Raw genomic sequence first — 21,855 nt, 5'->3', positions numbered from 1 at the left:
TCCCTCGGACGGCACTGTATCATTAACCGACATCAATCGATAAAAGATATCACCACATAGGCTCAGGAACACTTCAGAAAAACCACTGTCACTAAATACAGTTTGTCGCTACATCTGTAAGTGTAAGTTAAAGCTCTACCATGCAAAGCGAAAAACATTTATCAACAACATCCAGAAACGCCGCCGGCTTCTCTGGGCCTGAGATCATCTAAGATGGACTGATGCAAAGTGGAAAAGTGTTCTGTGGTCTGACGAGTCCACATTTCAAATTGTTTTCGGAAATATACGACATCGTGTCATCCGGACCAAAAGGGAAGCGAACCATCCAGACTGTTGTCGACGCAAAGTTGAAAAGCCAGCATCTGTGATGGTATGGGGGTGCATTAGTGCCCAAGACATGGGTAACTTACACATCTGTGAAGGCACCATTAATGCTGAAATGTACATACAGGTTTTGGAACAATATATGCTACCATCTAAGCGCCGTCTTTTTCATGGGCGCCCCTGCTTATTTCAGCAAGACAATGCCAAGCCACATTCAGCACGTGTTACAACAGCGTGGCTTCATAAAAAAAGAGTGCGGGTACTTTCCTGGCCCACCTGCAGTCCAGACCTGTCTCACATCGAAAATGTGTGGTGCATTATGAAGCATAAAATACGAGAGCGGAGACCCCGGACTGTTGAACGACTGAAGCTCTACATAAAACAAGAATGAGAAAGAATTCCACTTTCAAAGCTTCAACAATTATTTTCCTCAGTTCCCAAACGTTTATTGAGTGTTGTTAAATGAAAAAGTGATGTAACACAGTGGTGAACATGCCCTTTCCCAACTACTTTGGCAAATGTTGCAGCCATGAAATTCTAAGTTAATGATTATTTGCAAAAAAAAATAAAGTTTATGAGTTTGAACATCAAATATGTTGTCTTTGTAGTGCATTCAACTGAATATGGGTTGAAAAGGATTTACAAATCACTGTATTCCGTTTATATTTACATCTAACACAATTTCCCAACTCATATGGACACGGGGTTTGTAAAACAAAGGTAGTCCAGTAACTATTTCGAATTGTGAATGCAAGTTATGGTTTGTTTACTTGAAAAACTACCCTAAATCTAAGTTATCAGATATTTGCAAAATCGAATGGCCTAAACGCAACATATCGCTGCAATAAGTATATTTTTGTTGGGTAAATTAAAACAGAACTATTTTAAAAGAGGCTACAAAGGCTCTTCATTTGGTTGCTGATGTATTCAGTAACATAATACCGTATTTTCCGGACTATAAGGCGCACTTAAAATCCATTTTTTTCCCGTCAAAAACTCGACAGTGAGCAAAATGTACAGAAAAATTCTGGTTTTGCTTACTGACCTCGAAGCAATTTTATTTTGTTACATGGTGTAATGATAAGTGTGAGCGGTAGATGGCAGTCAAACATAAGAGACACCTGTAGACTGCAGTATGACTCAAGTAAACAACACCGACATTTTATATGTTCCACCAAAAATATAGAGCATTACACACGGCGCTCAAAAATCGATCAAAATGTATGCTTCACACGATGGTGAACATCGTTTTGTCCTACTAATTTCGGCAGTTCTTGAACTCACCATCGTGTGGACTGTGACGCAACAGTTTCTTTACATGTGGAAACTTCCACTCCTCCTTTGTCTCATTTTGTCCACCAAACGTCTTATTCTGTGCGTGAATGCACAAAGGTGCGCTTTGATGATGTTATTGGACTTGTGTGGAGTGCTAATCAGACATATTTGGTCACTGCCTGACTGCAAGCTAATCAATGCTAACATGCTATTTAGGCTAGCTGTATGTACATATTGCATCATTATGCCTCATTTGTAGCTATATTTGAGCTCGTTTAATATATTTTACCTGTATCCTCTTTGTATATAATTAGAGATGTCCAATAATATCTGATTGCCGATAATATCGGCCGACAAATGCTTTAAAATGTAATATCAGAAATTATCGGTATCGGTTTCAAAAAGTAAAATGTATGACTTTTTAAAACGCCGCTGTACGTAGTGGTACACAAACGTAGAGAGAAGTACGGAGCAGTTGAGTCTCCCAGTCATACTTGCCAACCCTCCCCATTTTCCCGGGAAACTCTCGAATTTCCTGTGCCCATCCCGAAAGTCTCCCGGGGCAACCATTCTCACGAATTTCTCACGATTTCCACCCAGACGTCAACATTGGGGGCGTGCCTTAAAGCCATTGCCTTTGCGTGCCTGACCAATCACAAAATATCTATGGCTTTTCACACACATAAGTGATTGCAAGACATACTTGGTCAACAGCCGTACAGGTCACACTGAGGGTGGCCGTATAAAAAACTTTAATACTGTTAGAAATATGCGCCACACTGTGAACCCACACCAAACAAGAATGACAAACACATTTCGGGAGAACATCCGCACCGTAACACAACATCAACACAACAGAAGAAATTCCCAGAATCCCTTGCAGCACTAACTCTTCCGGGACGCTTCAACCTCCTCATGCTCTCTCAGGGAGAGCATGTCCCAAATTCCAAGCTGCTGTTTTGAGGCATGTTAAAAAAAAAAAATGCACTTTGTGACTTCAATAATAAATATGGCAGTGCCATGTTGGCATTTTTTTCTATAACTTTCCAGGAGTTGTCCCACCTTCTGAGTAGCCTCTAAATTAACAAATGGTTTCTAATGAAAATGTGTGTAGAATAAATATTACATTTCTGTCAATGAAGATTTGCTTCAGCCTGCGACACATAGTCATTTTGATAGTAGGCTATTAAAGCTGATATAGACACTTACGTCGGTCCTTACTGACGGAGATGGATATCTACATATATCCATATTCAAGAGTTGTTTCTTTCTTTCCGTAGTCATGTTTGAAAGCAGCTGAAGTGGTGTGCATGTGGAGACCTTGAGCCTGGAATGTGACTATTAGCCATAACACCCTTCTTATCTCAAATGTGCCTGGCTCGGGAGGGGGATGATAAGGGGGCGAGTTGCATAGTGAAAAAGGCAAGACTTCCGTAGTATTAGCAGATCGACTTGGGCGATGCGATTTGAATGTGTTGTTCATAGAGTGGTCTCCCAAAGCTTTGGAATAAATTGTCAAATAGTTACTCTGTCTGGGATTCATTTAAAACCAGCTTATGTGTCATCAAAAGAACCTGGGGGGTGACCAGCCGAAAATTTGGTCCGAACGCAACAATATCCAAATACATTTTTTAAAGTCAACTTACATGCCACTGATGACGTCAACAGACTCCGTCTTGATGCCGTAGCCGGTGTGGTCCATGTGGATGACGGGCACGATCAGGTCGATGTTGACCCCTCGGTCGCTGAAATCTCTGTTGCTGAACATTTTGATGTGTGGCGAGATGAAATCCTTTGACAGACATGAAAGCTCGTGTTAGAATTCCTGGCAATTTTTTCAGGAGTGTCCCAAGCTGATAGTGATATCAGTCCAAAATCAGCAAAAAAAAAAAAAAATGACATGTATCTGCTAGCATTTTGATTTTTTTCTTGAATTTTAGTGCTCCCTTACAAAAAAGTAAACTATAGGCTATTAAGAGGTAGCAGATACACAACAGCTAAGTACACAATAGCACAAAAGCTAGACGTATACGTAATAATACGGATGCCGTTGTGGCTTGTGCAGCCCTTTGAGACACTTGTAATTAAGGACTATATAAATAAACTTTGATTGATTGATTGATTGATATATCCTGAATTGACAGATATTGCAGTCTAAAACACGACATTTGTAAATATAAAAAAGTATTTATTATTTATTTTTTACTCCGAAAAAATAATAATAAAATAAAATAGTAAATAGAAATGTTGTTTACCTTGTTGCCTTGTTTGTATTTGACTTCATGAAATGTTTGGGTAGAATTTTATAATAATGTGAAGTGAATTATATTTATATAGCGCTTTTCTCTGGTGACTCAAAGCGCTTTACATAGTGAAACCCAATATCTAAGTTACATTTAAACCAGTGTGGGTGGCACAGGGAGCAGGTGGGTAAAGTGTCTTGCCCAAGGACACAACGGCAGTGACTAGGATGGCGGAAGCGGGAATCGAACCTGCAACCCTCAAGTTGCTGGGACGGCCACTCTACCAATCGAGCTATGCCGTCCCAATAATAATCATAATAATAATAATAATAATAATAATAATAATAATTTTGGGGGGTATAGCGCTTTTATAGAGTATAGAGTACTCAGATTACAGGATAAAATATTAAAATATAAAACAGTTCAAAGTAGTAATATAAAATACAGGAAATATAAAAGCAGTACATTGTAAAATACATAGTATTTTTTTTTTCAAGTTTTGTTTTTATCGAACAAAAAACAGTTTACTTTGAAGTAAAATCGACATTTTTCACAGTTGTTTCTATATTTTATGGAGGGATGTGGTTCATCAAAGAACTGGCACTCGTTGTTATCAATCAATCAAAGTTCATTTATACAGCCCTAAATCACGAGTGTCTCAAAGGGCTGCACAAGCCACAACAATATCAGACCCCACATCAAGACAAGGGAAAAACTCAACCAAAAGGGATACAATGAGAAACTTTGGAGGGGACTGCAGAGAAATAAACACAACAGTACAAATACCCAGAATCCTTTGCAACACTAACTCTTCCGGGACACTACAATATACACCCCCCGCTACCCCAACCCCACCCAACCCCACCCAACCCCAACCTCCTCATGCTCTCTCAGGGAGTTTAATGAATCCAGCGGGGCATCACAACAAAATGAGGCATAAAAATGTGTTAATTCCACGACTGTATATATCGGTATCGGTCGATATCGGAATCAGTAATTAAGAGTTGGACAATATTGGAATATCGGCAAAAAAGCCATTATAGGACATCTCTAGTAATGATGCCACATTTTACTGATGTTGATGAGCCAAATGTGTTTGTAAAGTGACGCGGCAATATTTTATTTTAGTCTACATTAAAACATTCTTCTTCAAACTGTATTAATATATGCTGCTTTTAAACTTTCATGCAGAGAGGGAAATCACAACTAAGTCAATTGACCAAAAATGTAATTATTAAACAGTTATTAAGCAGTGGCACAAACATTTATGTAAATTCCAAAACAGAAAGTGCAAGATTGTCAGAGACATTTTAAAACGAGTGCACTTTTGTGCATGATGTCACTCAGATGACATATCAAAACAACACTTAATTAAAGTGCACTTTTTGTACAGAACGCCACTACAATAGTTTAAAACATATAAAGTGCACTTTTGTGCATGATGTCACTAAGATGACATATCAAAACAACACTAAATTAAAGTGTACTTTTTGTACAGAACGCCACTACAATAGTTTAAAACATATAAAGTGCACTTTTGTGCCTGATGTCACTAAGATGACATATCAAAACAACACAATTAAAGTGCACTTTTTGTACAGAACGCCACTACAATAGTTTAAAACAAATAAAGTGCACTTTTGTGCATGATGTCACTGAGATGACATATCAAAACAACACTAAATTAAAGTGTACTTTTTGTACAGAACGCCACTACAATAGTTTAAAACATATAAAGTGTACTTTTGTGCATGATGTCACTCAGATGACATATCAAAACAACACTTAATTAAAGTGCACTTTTTGTACAGAACGCCACTACAATAGTTTAAAACAAATAAAGTGCACTTTTGTGCATGATGTCACTCAGATAACATATCAAAACAACACTTAATTAAAGTGCACTTTTTGTACAGAACGCCACTACAATAGTTTAAAACATACAAAGTGCACTTTTGTGCATGATGTCACTGAGATGACATATCAAAACAACACAATTAAAGTGCACTTTTTGTACAGAACGCCACTACAATAGTTTAAAACAAATAAAGTGCACTTTTGTGCATGATGTCACTCAGATGACATATCAAAACAACACTTAATTAAAGTGCACTTTTTGTACAGAACGCCACTACAATAGTTTAAAACAAATAAAGTGCACTTTTGTGCATGATGTCACTGAGATGACATATCAAAACAACACAAAATTAAAGTGCACTTTTTGTACAGAACGCCACTACAATAGTTTAAAACATATAAAGTGCACTTTTGTGCATGATGTCACTGAGATGACATATCAAAACAACACAATTAAAGTGCACTTTTTGTACAGAACGCCACTACAATAGTTTAAAACAAATAAAGTGCACTTTTGTGCATGATGTCACTCAGATGACATATCAAAACAACACTTAATTAAAGTGCACTTTTTGTACAGAACGCCACTACAATAGTTTAAAAAAAATAAAGTGCACTTTTGTGCATGATGTCACTCAGATAACATATCAAAACAACACTTAATTAAAGTGCACTTTTTGTACAGAACGCCACTACAATAGTTTAAAACATACAAAGTGCACTTTTGTGCATGATGTCACTAAGATGACATATCAAAACAACACTAAATTAAAGTGTACTTTTTGTACAGAACGCCACTACAATAGATTAAAACATATAAAGTGCACTTTTGTGCATGATGTCACTGAGATGACATATCAAAACAACACAATTAAAGTGCACTTTTTGTACAGAACGCCACTACAATAGTTTAAAACAAATAAAGTGCACTTTTGTGCATGATGTCACTGAGATGACATATCAAAACAACACTTAATTAAAGTGCACTTTTTGTACAGAACGCCACTACAATAGTTTAAAACATATAAAGTGCACTTTTGTGCATGATGTCACTGAGATGACATATCAAAACAACACAATTAAAGTGCACTTTTTGTACAGAACGCCACTACAATAATTTAAAACAAATAAAGTGCACTTTTGTGCATGATGTCACTGAGATGACATGTCAAAACAACACTTAATTAAAGTGCACTTTTTGTACAGAACGCCACTACAATAGTTTAAAACAAATAAAGTGCACTTTTGTGCATGATGTCACACACGATATTTCAATAACTGTCAAATAAAAATGAGCTGCATAATAGGAAATTAAATAGTGTATGTCCTTCGCTATGTGGTAGGTTCCTGCGGACGTTATCGCCTTCTGTTGTTGACTATTTTTTTTTATACGGTGTTGATGTGGAAATAGTTGCCTCGGCATTTTGTTGGTGTGGCGCTCAACAGAGATGTTGACATGCGGAGTTTCAAGCACTCTTCATTCTCTAGCTGGTGATTTTTCAAATGATGCTACATATTAGCAGTAATGCTACTTTTTGTAGCAACGCTTTTGCCGCATAATTGTTCGACATATCCCCGCTTGAAACCAAACCACCGCCAGACGATGGTTTTAATTCTTGGGAATTAATTCTTACTCCATTTGTTACCAGATTCGCACCTTCTCGCTCTCGTATTACCACTCGCACTGCACCGTTAGCATCACAGCTAATGTTACCCATGTAGCTGACCACATGACATTCTCCCAATCCTCTGCTGTATCATCCATGTATCCATTTTGATATAAACTCAACTCGTGGTGTTTGGAGGAAAAAGAATACTGAGTTGCATCCCAAGAACACCACACCTACTGTGAAGCATGGGGGTGGAAACAGCATGCTTTGGGGCTGTTTTTCTGCTAAGGGGACAGGACGATTGATCCGTGTTAAGGAAAGAATGAATGGGGCCATGTATCGTGAGATTTTGAGCCAAAACCTCCTTCCATCAGTGAGAGCTTTGAATGGTTGACCAAATACTTATTTTCCACCATAATTTACAAATAAATTCTTTAAAATTCCTCGATTTTTTGTTCACATTCTGTCTCTCACAGTTGAAGTGTACCTATGATGAAAATTACAGACCTCTGTCATCATTTTAAGTGGGAGAACTTGCACAGTCGGTGGCTGACTAAATACTTCTTTGCCCCACCTAATACTCAAATATCACGATATAGTAATTTTCTACATCGAGAAAAAACCGGCGATACGTCGAGTATATCGATACATCCCCCAGCCCTACTTTACATTAAATCGTATAGCCTACTACGGTGTTTTTCAACCTTTTTTGCGTTGAAAAAATGCGGAAATTATTGGAGATGGAATCTAACTTAACAGTAAAATGTGGTTGTCGCAATTGTTGGATATGACCTTAAAGCAGTGGTCCCCAACCACTGGGCCGCAGAAGAATTTTTTATTAATTTTAATTTTTTTTTAATCCATCCATCCATCCATTTCCTACCGCTTGTCCCTTACTGGGTCGCGGGGGGCGCTGGCGCCTATCTCAGCTACAATCGGGCGGAAGGCGGGGTACACCCTGGATAAGTCGCCACCTCATCGCAGGGCCAACACAGATAGACAGACAACATTCACACTCACATTCACACACTAGGGCCAATTTAGTGTTGCCAATCAACCTATCCCCAGGTGCATGTCTTTGGAAGTGGGAGGAAGCCGGAGTACCCGGAGGGAACCCACGCATTCACGGGGAGAACATGCAAACTCCACATTATTTTTTTTATTTTTTTATTAAAACAACATAAAAAAAACACAAGATACACTTACAATTAGTGCACCAACCCCCCCAAAAAACTCCCTTTTTCATGACAAAGAAAAAAATAAAAAATAAATAAAAAGCCCCCCCTCGCTCCGCCAGGCCGCGGGAAAAATTATCGAGCGATGACCGGTCCGCAGCTACAAAAAGGTTGGGGACCACTCTCCTGATAATAATTTTGGAGTTCCTAGGTGATATGCTTTACATTAGTGTATGCGATATTGTAATTTGTTCCGTAAGTAAGCAGTTACGCGCATGGCAGGACCTAGCAACTACCATATAACCGCGTAGATACAACAGAAAAACCTAGTATCTCAAGGGACCAATCAGAGCTTCGTCAGTCGCCTTATTGTCTTTAATGAGACATTTGCCCGAATGGGGGCCGACGGTCAACCTGATTATGTGATATTATGGCACCAGGGGATATTTGGAAGATTGGCCCAGGACGTTGATTCTTCCCCTTGCATACTCTTTTGGGCAGATAACTGTGGAGGTCGAAATAAAAACTGGACGCTGTACACGGCTCTTGCCCGATGTGCAAACGCAGAATGGGGCCCACTCGAGATTGTGATAAAATATCCGGAGAAAGGGCACACACACGTTTCATGAGAGCAGATTCAATCCATGGCTGAATCGGCAAGAAAATGAAAGCTCAAGACAACATCTATACACTTGATGACTTTGTAGATCTTTGTAAGACTGCATCAAGATAGATTGGTTTTCCTTTGTTTTCTCTAAATCAGCTAGAAGCGAGTTACTAGGTTTTGCCTTTGGACGGGAGCACTGCCTTAAAGCATAAGCAAGCATGCATCACTATAGCTCTTGTCTCAAAGTAGGTGTACTGTCACATCGCACCCTGACTTATTTTCACCTTTTTTGCTGTTTTCCTGTGTGTAGTGTTTTACTTCTTGTCTTGCACTCTTATTTTGGTGGCTTTTTCTCTTCTTTTGTTGGTATTTCACTGTAGCAGTTTCATGTCTATAATTTTTCTGAAATTTCCCGCATCTACTTTGTTTTAGCAATCAAGAATATTTCAGTTGTTTTCATCCTTCTTTGTGGGGACATTGTTGATTGTCATGTCATGTTCGGATGTACATTGTGGACGCCGTCTTTGCTCCGCCGTAAGTCTTTGCTGTCGTCCAGCATTCTGTATTTGTTTACTTTTGTAGCCCGTTCAGTTTTAGTTTGGTTCTGCATAGCCTTCCCTTAGCTTCAATGCATTTTCTTAGGGGCACCCACCTTTTGTTTATTTCTGGTTAAAGCATTAGACACCTTTTTACCTGCACCCTGCCTCCCGCTGTTTCCGACATCTACAAAGCAATTAGCTACCGGCTGCCACCTACTGATATGGAAGAGCTCTAGACAGCACCGACACTCAACAACAACACATCATTTGCAGACTAAAATTACTGGTTTGCAAAAAATATTTTTAACAAAAATAGGTGAAATTAGACAATCTCCCACGGCACACCAGACCGTATCTCACGGCACCCTAGTGGTTGAAAAACACTGGCCTACAACCATGTCAATACACAAAGTTTATTATTTGATTTCCTTCGGCATAGAGACTACACAGTCACCTTTGTACCAAAGTTCATGCTTATCTCTTTAGGACCTGTCGTGACGTCCCCACTAAGAAACAAACACAACTCACTGCAAGTTGAAGTGGATGGAGGTTACAGAAAATAAACATCAGAGTGAATCAGTTGGTTTTCCCGAGTCCAATACCAGAGTTTCCTTGAAACATAATTAATTAGAGGGGGCTGGCCGTCATGAATAGGTAAACGCCCTTGTGTATAAACACTGTATGTGAATGTAGTTGCATTGAAATTTTAAAACTGAAATAACCACAGGAGGATGACAATTTTATTTTTGTGCCTCCTTTGAATCAGAATTGCGTTGTGTCCTTGGCCTACTGGCCAGTCAGAAGTCGTTAGTGTTACAGTTGTGATCAAAATGATTCAACCCCCACACAATTTTGGTGTTTTAGCAAGTTGGACATTTATTCCGTATTTTGTTTACAGTCAAATCAAATAAAGATGTGTCAAATAGACAAATGCAACTTAAATTGTAACACTGTATTTTACAAAATACCAAAAAAGGACATTTTTCTTAATATGTCATTGACAAAATGATTCAACCCCCTAGTTCCATGCATCTTTAGTACTTAGTAGAACACCCTTTGGCAGTAATGACATCCTTCAAAGGTGATACATAACCGGACACAAGCTTCTTGCAAGCATCTACGGGTATTTTAGCCCATTCCTCTTGGGCAAAGGCCTCCAGTTCATTCATATTCTTGGGCTTGTGTGCTGCAACTGCCTTCTTCAAGTCCCACCACAGCTTTTCTAGAGGATTTAGGTCTGGCGACTGTGAAGGCCACTCCAGAGTCTTCCAGCCCTTCTTCTGCAACCACTCTGATGTTGATTTGGAGGTATGCTTGGGATCCTTGTCCTGGTGGAAGGTCCAACGTCTCCCAAGCCTCAGCTTCATCACTGACTTCATGACATTTGCAGCTAATATATCCTGCTAGGAAATAGAATTCATAATGCCTTGAACGCGCAGGAGATTCCCGGTACCTGAGGCAAAGAAACAGCCCCACAGCTTGATTGACCCCCCCACCATGCTTAACAGTAGGCAAGGTGTTCTTCTCTTTGTAAGCTTCATTTTTTCTCCCCCAGACATAACGTCGATTCATAGGCCCAAAGAGTTCCAGTTTTGTCTCATCACTCCATAGAACAGTTTCCCAAAACCTGTGGGGTTTGTCCAGATGATTTTTGGCATACTGGAGTCTATTTTTCTTGTGCCTGGTAGTCAGAAGTGGGGTGTGCCTGGGAGTTCTGGCATGGAGGCCTTCATCTCGTAGTGCGCGCCTTATTGTCTGGGACGAAACCTGCGTTCCCCCCTCTGCAATGTCCTGTTGTAGTTCCTCAGCTCTTACTCGGGGGTTTTTCACCACTGTATGCACACAGCATCCTCTTTCTACCACGCCCAGGTAGTGTTTCCACTGTGCCTTTAGCTTTAAACTTGCGAATTATGCTCCCAACTGTGTCTGTGGGAATGTGTAATGTCTTTGCTATTTTCTTATATCCATATCCTTTCTTATGAAGAGAAATGACCTCCTCTCTTGACTTCTTTGACCACTCCCTGGACTTCACCATGTTGCAAATACACCATTGACCATCTACAAGAAGCTGAGCGTCACAGTCTTTTTCAATCAGTTTAATTGTTGCTCTTTATGGTTCTAATCACATCTACAGGTGTTTTCAACACCTGATTGAAAGGACCTAAGAGTTATGATCTTCAAGGGGTTGAATAATTTTGTCAATGAGATATTAAGAAAAATGTCCTTTTTTGGTATTTTGTAAAATACAGTGTTACAATTTAAGTTGCATCCGTCTATTTGACACATCTTTATTTGATTTGACTATAAACAAAATACAGAATAAATGTCCAACTTGCTAAAACACCAAAATTGTGTGGGGATTGAATAATTTTGATCACAACTGTATGTTGTTGTGTGCCACAGTGCAAATAAACACTGCTGGCGTTGTAGTATTGTAACAAGTATTACAGTACAGTATGTGCAAAAAGGTTTTTATGGCGATCGTGTGAAATTGCTGAAGGAACTGTCTTTCTCATTTCAATGCGTTTTCTTTATTTTCATGACTTTTTTCATTGTAGATTGTCACTGAAGGCATCACATTTTATTACACCTGTGAAGTGAAAACCCTTACAGGTGACTACCTCTTGAACCTCATTTAGAGAATGTCGGGAATGTGCAAAAGAGTAATCAGAGCAAAGGGTGGCTATTTTGAAGAAACTAGAATATAAAACATGTTTTCAGTTATTTCACCGTTTTTGGTTAAGTACATAACTCCACAGGAGTTCATTCATAGTTTTGATGGCTTCAGTGACAATCTACATGAAAATAAAGAAAACGCATTGAATGAAGAGAATGTGTGTCCAAACTTTTGGTCTGTACTGTATGTGTGTGTGTATATATACATATATATATATTTATATATATATGTGTGTGTGTGTGTATACGTATGCATGTATAAATATGTATATATTTATAAATGTATATATATATATATATATATAATTGTGTATGTATGTATATATGTGTATGTATATATATATATATGTACGTATATATATGTATATACAGTATATGTATGTATATATATGTGTGTATGTATGTATATATATATTTATGTACATATATATGTATATACAGTATGTGTGTGTATATATGTGTGTATGTATGTATACATATATGAATATATATGTATATATATATATATATATATATATATATATATATATATATGTGTGTGTGTATGTTTGTAAATAAATATATATATATATATATATGTGTTGGCACTGCGACGAGGTGGCGACTTGTCCAGGGTGTACGCTGCCTTCCGCCCGATTGTAGCTGAGATAGGCGCCAGCGGCCCCCGCAACCCCGAAAGGGAATAAGCGGTAGAAAATGGATGGATATATATATGTGTGTGGATGTATATATATATATATATATATATATATATATATATATATATACATATATATATATATATATATATATATATATATATATGTGTGCTTATATATATATACATATATGCACATATGTATATATATATGTATATATATATAAATATATATATATGTGTGTGTATGTGTGTATATATCTATTTGTGTGTGTATATATATATATACATATATATGCATATATGTAAATATGTGCATATATATATATATATATATAGATATATATATAGATATATATATGCATATATGTATAAATGTGCATATATATATATAGATATATATATATATGCATATATGTATAAATGTGTATATATATATAGATACATATATGCATATATGTATAAATGTGTATATATATATATATATATATGTGTGTGTGTATATGTATATGTATATATATATATATATATATACTGTATATATATATATATATATATATTAGGGCTGGGCAATGATTAAAAATTTTAATCGAAGTTAATCACACAATTTCTCCGATTAATCGCGATTAACTGCATTGTATATGCAAAGCCCAATAATGAATTCAAAAGTAGTGTGTAATGCACCTTTATTGGAATATTCTCCCACATGAACAAAAGCGCCAAAACATTTGTTGTGCTAACACAATTTAAATCAGTCCTTGTTAAACAGTAGCAGTTAAATAGCATATTTTATGAAAATCAACTCAAAAAATGTAAATACAAACATTTAAGCTTATTTCCACTGCCAGGGTATTTAAGTTATCCTGTTTGTTATGGAAAATAAATATAATCTACATACAAATCTCTGAGCCACAATCATAACATCCGAACAGGCAATTTCTGAGGTAACAGCAGAAACATTTTTTTTTTATCAGGGATCTTATGTTTAAAAAACCTATATTATAGGTAGTGGGCTGTTTTAGGGAATTTTTGATCAAATTATCCGTAGTAGCAATATTAATAATGTTGTGTTTATTCTGCGTAGTGCACATAAAATAATTATGACCATATCTAGGAATTGATATGACGGGAATTTTCCGATTGTTTGCTTGGTGCTTTGATAAACTGAACGCATATACATGGTACTATATTGTGATGTTATGAGCCAGGGAATAAAAGAACTACCCTACCCAGCATGCAACAGGAGTGACGAGCATGCGCGGTAGCCCGGTATGGGTTGTGTGTTGCCATGACGGCATCTTATATGTTGTGATATGCACGCTCTGAAAGTAAACCTTAAGAACTCAGCCAACACGCCTCGTCTGCATTATTCATAAATAGACAACACATATACTCCGCTGCTTCACAGGCCGCTGGATGTAGCCGGCAAAGTATTCCCATGCTAGCTAGCCGGTCAAGCAAGCACGCGTCATTCAGTCCAAAACGGCCCGATCTATCCACATTCAGAATTGTCTAGCGGTCGTAAGTGATCCTGAAGTAACCACGCTGTAAGCCAGCCAGGAAATTTGCAGAATTGTCCGGTATTTTTGCCAAATGTTCCATCTTTACCAAGAGCCCGACACCGAAGCCCGTCCGGGCGTCGCCATCTTATTAAGAAAAGGTGTTAACAAAATAAAAGCATGTAAACAACATTCGCAAATGTGCGATAAAATATTTGTCGGCGTTAATAGATTGATGAGTTAACTCGTAATTAACGCATTAACTTGCCCACCCCTAATATATATATATATATATATATATGTGTGTGTATGTATATATCTATATATATATATATTTGTGTGTGTGTATGTATATACATACACGTGTGTGTGTGTGTGTGTATATTTGGTCATGAAAACTACAACTAAGAGACACGTTACAATCAAACAGCTGGTTTGTAATGAATACAATACTTACAGTTTTTCCACTTTCTTATGGTGCAACAAAATAATATATTCAGCTTAATGGCAAAGACTACTCCCCCGACGAGGAAAAACACTGTAGTCTTAAACTACTGCCATCTAACCTCTTGGAATTGCAACTGGATGCAAAGTAATACTTGCAAATGAGACTCAGAAATTAAATAAGCAAACAAGATTTACCAACTAGACAGCATATTTTAAAATGTGACGTAAAAAAAATTAAATGTCATTGTTAAACATTTACCATTTATTAATACGCACAAAAGTAACGGAAATTGGTACCATCGAGTACTGGTATCGATACTAAAGAGACACGTTACAGTCCAACAGCTGGTTTGTAATGAATACAATACTTACAGTTTTTCCACTTTTTTAGGGCGGAACAAGTGTTCCACAAGTGTTGATAAATCACATTGCGTCTGCTGTAAAATATATTTTCATTTTTTTCCTCCCAGTATTGTGGGCATTTTAATGATCAGCATGTATTCTGCATATTAATGAAAATTTACGCCTTCTTCCGCTCACTTTAACAGACGTCTAGTAGATCAGTTTTGCATGTTGTAGCCCAGGGGTCACCAACCTTTTTGAAACCAAGAGCTACTTCTTGGGTACTGATTAATGCGAAGGGCTACCAGTTTGATACACACTTAAATAAATTGCCAGGAATAGCCAATTTGCTCAATTTACCTTTAACTCTATGTTATTGTTAATAAATAATGATATTTATCTTTGTGGAAACACTGATCATCTTAATGGTTTCTCACAATAAATATATATAGAAACGGATAAATATAAAATAAAAAATGGGTCATTTTTCGTCGTACATTTTTTTTTCTTTCTGCGGAAGTTTTTTTGTAAAGAATAAACGATGAAAAAAACACTTAATAGAATGGTTTAAAAGAGGAGAAAACACAAAAAAAATGGAAATTTTGAAACATATCCATCCATCCATTTCCTACCGCTTATTCCCTTTCGGGGTCGCGGGGGGCGCTGGCGCCTATTTCAGCTACAATCGGGCGGAAGGCGGGGACAAGTCGCCACCTCATCGCAGGGCCAACACAGATAGACAGACAACATTCACACTCACATTCACACACTAGGGCCAATTTAGTGTTGCCAATCAACCTATCCCCAGGTGCATGTCTTTGTATAAATATAATGAAACATAGTTTATCTTCAATTTCGACTCTTTAAAATTCAAAATTCAACCGAAAAAAAGAAGAGAAAAACTAGCCAATTCGAATCTTTTTGAAAAAAATTAAAAAATAATTTATGGAACATCATTAGTAATTTTTCCTCATTAAGATTATTTTTTAAAATGTTGATGACATGTTTTAAATAGGTTAAAATCCAATCTGCACTCTGTTAGAATATATAACAAATTGGACCAAGCTATATTTCTAACAAAGACAAATCATTATTTCTTCTAGATTTTCCAGAACAAAAAATTTAAAATAAATTCAAAATACCTGGAAATAAGTTTTAAATTTGATTCTACAGATGTTCTAGATTTGCCAGAATATTTTTGGGGAATTTTAATCATAATAGGTTTGAAGAAATATTTCACAAATATTCTTCGTCAAAAAAAACAGAAGCTAAAATGAAGAATTAAATCAAAATGTATTTATTATTTTTTACAATAAAAAAAACGAATTTACTTGAACATTGATTGTCAGGAAAGAAGAGGAAGGAATTTAAAAGTGAAAAGGTATATGTGTTTAAAAATACTAAAATCATTTTTAAGGTTGTATTTTTGCTCTAAAATTGTCTTTCTGAAAGTTATAAGAAGCAAAGTAAAAAAATGAATGCATTTATTTAAACAATTGAAGACAAAGTCTTTAAAATATTTTGTTGGATTTTCAAATTCTATTTGAGTTTTGTCTCTCTTAGAATTAAAAATGTCGAGCAAAGCGAGACCAGCTTGCTAGAAAATAAATACAATTTTAAAAATAGAGGCAGCTCACTGGTAAGTGCTGCTATTTGAGCTATTTTTAGAACAGGCCAGCGGGCGACTCATCTGGTCCTTACGGGCTACCTGGTGTCCGCGGGCACCGCGTTGGTGACCCCTGTTCTATCCAGTTTGCACGTGTTTGGTACACGCAAACCCTCTAGCAAATCAGGCCGTATGTATTTCAAAATGGTACTTACAGACATGATGGGTCGAAGTGACAGGATCTGCCCAGAACCTCCCCAGTCACTACAGTCCAGGTACTCTCCTTCCTCCAGTATGTACTGCTGCCCTTCAAACCCTGGTTCGTTGTAGCCTACCCAGCTGGACGCAGAAACCAAGTTCTTTTTATTATTGGCTACATTAAGTTTTCGGATTTTCTTCCAACCCAAAGGTGCAACAAAATACACCCAAAGGTGCAACAAAATACTCACAATCCTCCGATTATCTTCAATGAACCTACAGACTCGAGCTTGGGAGCGTCCCCGTTGACATCGTCCTCTCCGTCGTTGCAAAAGCTGAAAACTTCACCGTCGATTTCCAAACGGGAACCTTCGAATCCAGGTTTCTCGTACACCAAAGCCTTTAAGAACAATGGAGTTTTGATCAGAAGGTAGTAGCAACTATTTTATATTATTTTCTCAAGGGACAACACCTTGGGTCAGTGGTTTTTAACCTGGGTTCGATCAAACCCTAGGGGTTCGGTGAGTTGGTCTCAGGGGTTCGGCGGAGCCTCCGGCGCGGAGGTCAGGACAAACCCGACTCTTCGTGTGTATAGAATGTTCTCCCTATCTGCGTATTATCTATTCGGCAACCGCAGGAGTCCCACTAATTTTATCAGAATGGGGGCTACGGTGTGGTTTGTTTTCCCGGAATGCAAAGGAAAGTGACGGGACATGGCGTGAAGGTAAAGACATATTTTAATTTATCTAAAAAAAAAAAGTGCAAAGTAAAGGCACTTGGCTAAAAAATAAAAACTACCACAAAGGCAAAACTGTGGATATGAAACAAAAGACTCGCTAAACGTGACCAGAATAAACAAAACTTACTTGGAAGGAAATGAGCAGAGCGATACATAACCGGAGTGAACAGAGCATAGCGCAACAACAATGACGCCAGCTTGACTACCTGGCAACTACAAGCTTAAATAATAGGGACATGATTAACACAGGTGCGTGAGTCCTAAACAAATCAGGTGCGTGAGTCCAAATGAGTACAGGTGAACTAATCGGTCGTCACGGTGACAAAACAATGGAGCGTAAACAATAACTTAAAGAGAGTCTTAAACCAACAGAACATGACGAATATGCAGGTGTGTACTTTGTTGTGGGTTCATGCTCCGTGTTGGTTTTGTTCTTTGAACAAGGTGATGTTCATGCATGGTTCATTTTGTGCACCAGTAAAAAAAAACATAACTTTGTCTTGAATTTGAAAAAAAAAAAACATTTTATTTTTCACTAAAGAAGGGTTTGTTGAATTCGCATTTGGGGTACCTTACTTCCAACAAGGTTAAGAACCACTGCCTTGGGTATAACTTAAATGATAGAAAATGTACTATTTCCTAAAAAAACAACATTAGTGGCTCAGTCCTTGCTATAGAATGTCACAGTACATGTTGGAATTCAGCACCCCGGTGCTGGCAGAACTGGCGCACCCCCAGACCATGATGCTACCAAAAGCCAGTTTCAAAAGACATCATTTCAAAAGTTGATATTTCATTCAGAGCATAGTTGGCGAAGAAGCAGATCATTCAAGGTAGACCCATACAAGGAAATAGGTATGCGTTGGCATCAGCCATTGAATGAGGGCAATTCAAATTTGAAAGAGAGGACCTTGAACATTTGGTGTGGTGGTAATTTTTCAGTGTGTGGCTGTTTATTATTATTTTATTATTTTTTTGTATAATTGCATAAGTTTAAATAAAATACAACTTGTTAAAATGTCCAAGATCAAAATTGGGCTACACAAGTACAAAACACAAAACCAGTCAAATTGGCACGTAAATGGTAAATAAAAACAGAATAGAATGATTTGCAAATCATTTTCAACTTATATTCAATTGAATAGACTGCAAAGACAAGATATTTCATGTTCCAACTGAGAAGCTATTTTATTTTTTTTGCAAATACTCATTAAATTAGAATTTAATGGCAGCAACACATTGCAAAAAAAGTTGGCACTGTTGGCATTTTTACCACTGTGTTACATGGCCTTTCCTTTGAACAACACTCAGTAAACGTTTGGGAACTGAGGATATCAATTTTTGAAGCTTTTCAGGTGGAATTATTTCCCATTCTTGCTTGATGTACAGCTTAAGTTGCTCAACAGTCTCCGTTGTGGTATTTTAGCCTTCATAATGCACCAAATTTTTTTCCACTCTCTTACTATGAAGCGTTACTTGGCATCGTCTTGCTGAAATAAGCAGGGGCGTCCATGATAACGTTACATGGATGGCAACATATGTTGCTCCAAAACCTGTATGTACCTTTCAGCATTAATGGTGCCTTCACAGATGTGTAAGTTACCCATGCCTTGGGCAATAATACACCCCCATACCATCACAGATGCTGGCTTTTGAACTTCGCGCCTAGAACACTCCAGATGGTTCTTTTCCCCTTTGGTCCGGAGGACAAGGCGTCCGCAGTTTCCAAAAACAATTTGAAATGTGAACTGGTCAGACCACAGAACACCTTTCCACTTTGCATCAGTCCATCCGGCACTGTTTCTGGGTGTTGTTGATAAATGGCTTTGGCTTTGCAGAATAGTTTTAACTTGCACTTACAGATGTAGCGACACACTGTAGTTACAGTCAGCGTTTTTATGGAGTGTTTCTGACCCCATGTGGTGATATCCTTTACACACTGATGTCGCTTTTTGATGCGATATCGCCTGGAGGATAGAAGGTTCTTGACATTATCGCTTATGTGCAGAGATTTCTCCAGATTTTCTGAACCTTTTGTTGATATTACGGACCTTCGATGGGGAAAATACCTAAATTCCTTGCCATAGCTCGTTCAGAAATGATGTTCTTAAACTTTTTGATAATTTTCTCACGCATTTATCCACAAAGTTGTGACCCTCGCCCAGTCCTTGTTTGTGAATGACTGAGCATTTCACAGAAGCTCCTTTTATACCCAATCATGGCACCCACCTGTTCCCAATTAGCCCGTTCACCTGTGGGATGTTCCAAATAAGTGTGTGATGAGCATTCCTCAACTGTTTCAGTCTTTTTTGCCACTTGTGCCAGCTTTTTTGAAACATGTTGCAGGCATCAAATTCCAAATGAGCTAATATTTGCAAAAAAATAACAAGTAACATTGAATATCTTATTTTTTGCAGTCTATTCAATTGAATATAAGTTGAAAAGGATTTGCAAGTCATTGTATTCTGTTTTTATTTACCATTTACACAACGTGCCAACTTCACTGGTTCCGGGGTTGGTATTTTGGAACTGTACTCACCTTAACTTCATTTGGATTCTCCACTTTAAAACCGCCCTGAAACAAACAACACGCTCACATTAGTGCACAGCGTTAACACTTAGAACCAAGTTGTGAAGTAAAAAAAAACGCTACAAACCATTTTAAGGGGTTTGAGAGACCCTACAAATGGCGATGGAAAGCCCCACGTCTCCGGAAAAGGGTATATCCCCGTTTCTAGCACAGCCAGCATTCCCTGGAAACCTGGATCACTGAACACCAGCCACCTGAAGGCAGGAAAAGAAGACTTGTTTAAGTCAGGGTGGTCTCATATTCCATTTTGAAACATTTTTTCATATACAGTGGGGGCAAAAAAGTATTTAGTCAGCCACCGATTGTGCAAGTTCTCCCACTTAAAATGATGACAGAGGTCTGTAATTTTCATCATAGGTACACTTCAACTGTGAGAGACAGAATGTGAAAAAAAAATCCAGGAATTCACATTGTAGGAATTTTAAAGAATTTATTTGTAAATTATGGTGGAAAATAACCATTCAAAGCTCTCACTGATGGAAGGAGGTTTTGGCTCAAAATCTTACGATACTTTCCTTAACACGGATCAATCGTTCTGTTCCCTTAGCAGAAAAACAGCCCCAAAGCATGATATTTCCACCCCCATACTTCACAGTAGGTATGGTGTTCTTGGAATGCAAATCAGTATTCTTCTTCCTCCAAACACGACGAGTTGAGTTTATACCAAAATGGATACATGGATGATACAGCAGAGGATTGGGAGAATGTCATGTGGTCAGATGAAACCAAAATAGAACTTTTTGGTATAAACTCAACTCCTTGTGTTTGGAGGAAGAAGAATACTGAGTTGCATCCCAAGAACACCAAACCTACTGTGAAGCATGGGGGTGGAAACATCATGCTTTGGGGCTGTTTTTATGCTAAGGGGACAGGACGATTGTCTCCATTAATAATGGAGACATCAAAGAAGAAAGATGTAGGTGGGAAGCGGTGTATTGCGGCCGCCTTTAGCAACACAAACACAGCCGGTGTTTCCTTGTGTACATTCCCGAAAGATGACGGTGAAGCTTTACTATGGAACAGAGCGGTCAAGCCAACATGGTTTCCTACCACATCTCAAACGGCATGAGAAAATGGTGGTAATAAGTCGGCTCTTACCGTAGACATGAGCGGATAGCTTGCGTCGTTCCTCGTGCACCTGTCCAAGAGGCAGCTGCGGACACTCTTGCCTCCTCCGACCGGCCGCCCCCCAAAAAAAGCTCAGCTCGGCCCTAACGGCTCGTCGGGAAACGTGGCTTCCCTCAGAGACACTGGCGGTCACCACACCCGTGGCCACACCCCTCCGACTTTCAGGTACAGTGAGGCAAAAAAGTATTTAGTCAGCCAGCGATTGTGCAAGTTCTCCCACTTAAAATGATGACAGAGGTCTGTAATTTTCATCATAGGTACACTTCAACTGTGAGAGACAGAATGTGAAAAAAAAAAATCCAGGAATTCACATTGTAGGAATTTTAAAGAATGTATTTGTAAATTATGGTGGAAAATAACCAT

At 38.0% G+C, this 21,855-nt stretch overlaps 1 protein-coding gene across 2 annotated transcripts in view; it reads right to left on the bottom strand.

Moving 5' to 3' along the window:
• The window catches only part of LOC133542349 (beta/gamma crystallin domain-containing protein 1-like), a 105,503-nt gene that overhangs the window by 43,364 nt on the left and 40,284 nt on the right, over positions 1–21,855 (bottom strand). For both annotated transcript variants that reach the window (XM_061886399.1, XM_061886398.1), the window contains exons 9-13: positions 20,432–20,558; positions 20,314–20,349; positions 17,287–17,435; positions 17,053–17,176; positions 3,246–3,391 (exon numbers count right to left, since the gene is read on the bottom strand). In XM_061886399.1, the coding sequence (XP_061742383.1) occupies positions 3,246–3,391; positions 17,053–17,176; positions 17,287–17,435; positions 20,314–20,349; positions 20,432–20,558 (582 nt within the window). The remainder of the gene's footprint in view (positions 1–3,245; positions 3,392–17,052; positions 17,177–17,286; positions 17,436–20,313; positions 20,350–20,431; positions 20,559–21,855) is intronic.

This window comes from Nerophis ophidion, linkage group LG24 (genome assembly GCF_033978795.1).
Source record: "Nerophis ophidion isolate RoL-2023_Sa linkage group LG24, RoL_Noph_v1.0, whole genome shotgun sequence".
Lineage (NCBI taxonomy): Eukaryota > Metazoa > Chordata > Actinopteri > Syngnathiformes > Syngnathidae > Nerophis > Nerophis ophidion.
The sequence above is the reverse complement of the archived record's forward strand: the minus strand, read 5'-3'. Positions and strand labels throughout refer to the sequence as shown.